Below are 3,964 nucleotides of genomic sequence, written 5' to 3' on the forward strand. Positions count from 1 at the left end.
TTGTTATAGTACCATTTTTGTTTTAACACTATATTTTGTGTGTTTATGTATTATGTCTAACAAAATCCATTTTCTCATACCTCTTTCTGGTATGGTAGGGACAAAAAATAAAGACTAATTGGTTAAAAATCAGTTTGCAGAAAAATAAAGGGCAATAATCAAAATGACAAAGTAATATAATCACAAAAATAAAACCTTCCAAAATTACTTTATCAAGTTACACTATCCACTCTCTCAACTATTTGTCAAGATTAGAGATGTTCATTAGTAAAACAACAAAAAGACTAAGAAAAAGAAAAGAAGTAAACAACATTGAAACAATACAAGAACCTTGCTCTTGCCATTGTAAGATGAAACCCCCCAATTACTGAGAGATTTAAGAACAAAACATTGATGTTTTATATTAAGTCTAGAACACAACTCGTATAAGTAATATAAGTAACATACAAAGTTCATAACAGAATGGAGATATTCCATTTCATGTTTCTGAAATTAGTGCTTATATGTATGCATTTTACTAAGACAAAGACTCAGCAAACCACCAAGTGTGTTTTGCTTTTGTAACTTTTACCCCCAACAATGCTCTCCTTCCCATCATCATTCATGGCCAAAAGTTAAGCCAGGGTAGTAGAAGTAGTTCTGGTAATGGTGGTTCTGCCAAATCCCATTGATGAGTTCTGATCCTTCCAAGCTGATGAAGCTAGAACAAACTAGTCCAAGCAGCAGAACTCTCAAAAACACCACCACCAAATGATCTATATAATAATAATAATAATAACAAATATGGTAAGAATTAATACTACACAATCTTACATCTACACACCATCACTGTGAAAAAAGGGGGGGAAAAAAAAGACCCAAGTGAAATGTCAAGCTTCTTCTGCTATGTATGGCTGCCTGTAGGTAAAGTTAAGTAGTTATTAACAGTTAGGATTGACGAAGTTCTTCAGCTCCTCCATTAGACAATAGAAGTGTTCATTATTTGGCAAGAAGTAGAACCCAATTGTGGCTTGCTTTAGGTAAAGGAGCTTCACATCCTGACCGGAATTCTCGAGCCCTTGGACATAAGCTAATTGCCAATCTTGGACAAGATCCAAACCAGCCACAACAACAAGACTTTTAGGAAACTTAACACCCTCCAAGCTTTGACCCCTTGGGCCAAATATGTTACAAGCTGGATGGTCTCTGTCTTCTCCTTCAGGAAGATAAGCTCTCCAATACCAATCGCGGTCTTGAACTGTAACAAAGTATTTACCATCCAATCTCTTCTCTGATTCTGTTCTACACTCCCCACCAAACATGGGGTGTAAAAGAATGTTTCCCAATACCTCAACATCAGATTCAGCTGCTCTCACAGCAACATGATGAGCAATATTACCACCAGAACTATCTCCAGCAAGGTATACATGAACCTTAGAGTCTTTACCACTTTTAAGCCAACTTCTTGTTGTGACCCACTTGAGAGCAGCCCAACCATCATCATATGCACAAGGGTACCTGTGTTCGGGTGATCGACGGTAATTTACAGAGACAACAACAGCTTGGCAATTGTTAACAAGTCGACGACAAAAAGTGTCATAGATGGCACTGTTTGCAGATGAATGAGTGAAGCTTCCACCATGGAAATAAACGATGACTGGAACAATCTTGGTGTTGCTCAGGGGCTTTTCAAGGTCTACAAGACCCCATTGAGCTTCTTTTTCAGGGGCACGTTTATAAACTCGATTGAGGAGACCAGTGGCTCGATCGACATGGTCAAATGAGAAAACCCCATCAACAGGATTAGTATTGGCAGCAACTTTACGGTCAAGAAACTCTGCCAACTCACGGTTGAAAGTTCCATCAGACCGCCGAAGAAGATTATATGCTAGCTTGAAATTGGAGATGAGTACCCATGTGTTAAGCGGAACCACTCTCTACAAAAGTTTAATTAAAAAGGAAAGATTAGAACTTTAATCAAATATCAAACAATGCTTGGAGAATCTTCAAAGCTTTAATAAAAAAAAATAAGAAAGGGTATGGAAAATAGGCATGGGAGTAACTCAAAAAACTCGTTAGGAACAACTTTTGAGACTTTAGAACGTAACGAGAATGGAAACTCTGATAAAGCGGGTTTAGCTTCCTGAACAAGAAATTTGGATACAGCCACGGCAGACTAGAAAGACATGAAGAAATAGATCATAACTAGCCCCATGAAAACAGAATTGTGTCAGGTCATATTTAAGAAGAAGAAGGAAAAAAAAAACGATGGGGAAATGAACAAGAATGGCCCCTGCAAAATCAAGTAGAAAGAATAAAAGTTTGCCGAGGTCGTCTATAATCAGAAAAAGAAGACCCAGTAAGAAAATATCCATTACTTTTTGAAGACCATATAAAGAAAGAGAAAACCCCATGAACCTAATCACCCCACTTTCTCCAAATTGAGCCAAAAACAAGCTAATAAAGCGTTAGAACAAAGAGAAGAAGATGGAATGCTTGATCTAGATAAGGAAAGAAGAAAAACAGAACAAAAGTACCTTAGATTCACTGAGGTTGACTTCATTATCACCAGCCATAAGTCACCCCCTTTCTTATATCTCTCTCTCTCCACACCGAAAGCACCAAAAAAAATGATTCAAAATCCACAAACACAGGCCTAAAACCCAACACTAATCCAAAGAGAAAAACCCTGTTTATTTCTCATTATAGTTTTTCTTCCTTCTTTTCCCCACTTTTTGCTTAAAGTTTGGAAGAAGACGAGAAAAGATTAGATGGGGATTAGAGCAAAAATAAATAAAATCCCGAAATGGGGTTATCTATATTTCTCTCTCTTCCCCTGTTTCCTTATCAAACTTGTACCCACTTTCTTGTTTCGTGTTTTGGTGTTGGGGTTTACTGAATAAGCAACAAGGTAAAGACACTTCTTTTTCTTCTTCTTCTTCCTTTCTTCTCTGTAATAAGGGAGCAGAATACGCTCAGAACACTCAAGAGAGAGAAAGTGAGGATCAAAGCTAAAATAGAAAGAAAGAGTAATGGGTTACACGACTAAAGAGAAGAGAAGAGAGAGAGAGTCAAAGGCAAAGCAACGACGGAGGTGAACGGAGACGACAGAGACGACAAAGAAGGCGGCCGAGTTATACTGTGTAGGTGGGTCCCATCCTCTCTTTTTTCTTTTGTTTTTAATAAAAAAAAAATGGGAATTCTAATAAATTGGTCTTATTATATACTACGATAGTACGACTCTCTTGTGTCTTTTTTTTTTTTTTTTTCCTTCCTTCTTCTTCGTGTGTATGTATGTATTGTTTTTATATATATATATTTTTAGAGAGAGAAAGAGAAGGAGAGAGAGTGTGTTGTGTTTTCTGACCTGTGGATGGGAGAAAAAGGTCGAGTACTTGGGTTTGGTTACTGACAGGCCGGTTATCCCTTACTGCCAGCTAATTCCTTTACTAATTTTTCTATTTATCTCTTTTTTAATTCCATAATTTCTTACTTATAAATTATTTATGCTTTATAATATAATATTCCTAACCATACATACAATATAATATTCGACGGTCCAACTTCAGAACATTTGTATTTTTTTTTAAAAAAAAATTAAGAAATATTAATATAACTAAATATATTATAAATAGTCTTAAATTTTGTACGTTGTAATTAAATAACATTTTTTTTCACATTACTTTTACTAAGTTAAGAAATAGTCAAACTTTATCTTTGTCTTTTTTTTTTAATTATTACTGTTATTAATATTAATCTATGAAGATATATTTAAAATTTAAAGTACACATGTTAGTGTGATAAAAGAAAAACCATCGTGAAGTTACTTGGAAATTAATGGGGGACAAAAAACAAGAGAGAATAAACAAATATACAAATATGTGTTAGCAGTTAAAACAGCTGTGAAACTAGTGAAAAAAAATGAGATTTCAAAAGAGAAAATAAAATGAACATATGTAAATATTTTAATTTACGAGTGGAACAA

The 3,964-nt window shown here is 35.1% G+C and overlaps 1 protein-coding gene across 1 annotated transcript; it reads right to left on the minus strand.

The window, feature by feature from the left end:
• Positions 1–375: 375 nt before the first annotated feature.
• On the minus strand, positions 376–3,465 carry LOC115702835 (gibberellin receptor GID1B). The gene is made up of 2 exons (XM_030630274.2): positions 2,517–3,465; positions 376–1,916 (listed from the first exon to the last, which is right to left on the minus strand). The coding sequence occupies exons 1-2, from the start codon at positions 2,553–2,555 to the stop codon at positions 921–923; spliced, it is 1,035 nt and encodes a 344-aa protein (XP_030486134.1). The 5' UTR covers positions 2,556–3,465; the 3' UTR covers positions 376–920.
• Between the last annotated feature and the right edge of the window lie 499 nt (positions 3,466–3,964).

The sequence above is a fragment of the Cannabis sativa genome, chromosome X (genome assembly GCF_029168945.1).
Source record: "Cannabis sativa cultivar Pink pepper isolate KNU-18-1 chromosome X, ASM2916894v1, whole genome shotgun sequence".
In the NCBI taxonomy this organism is placed as follows: Eukaryota; Viridiplantae; Streptophyta; class Magnoliopsida; order Rosales; family Cannabaceae; genus Cannabis; species Cannabis sativa.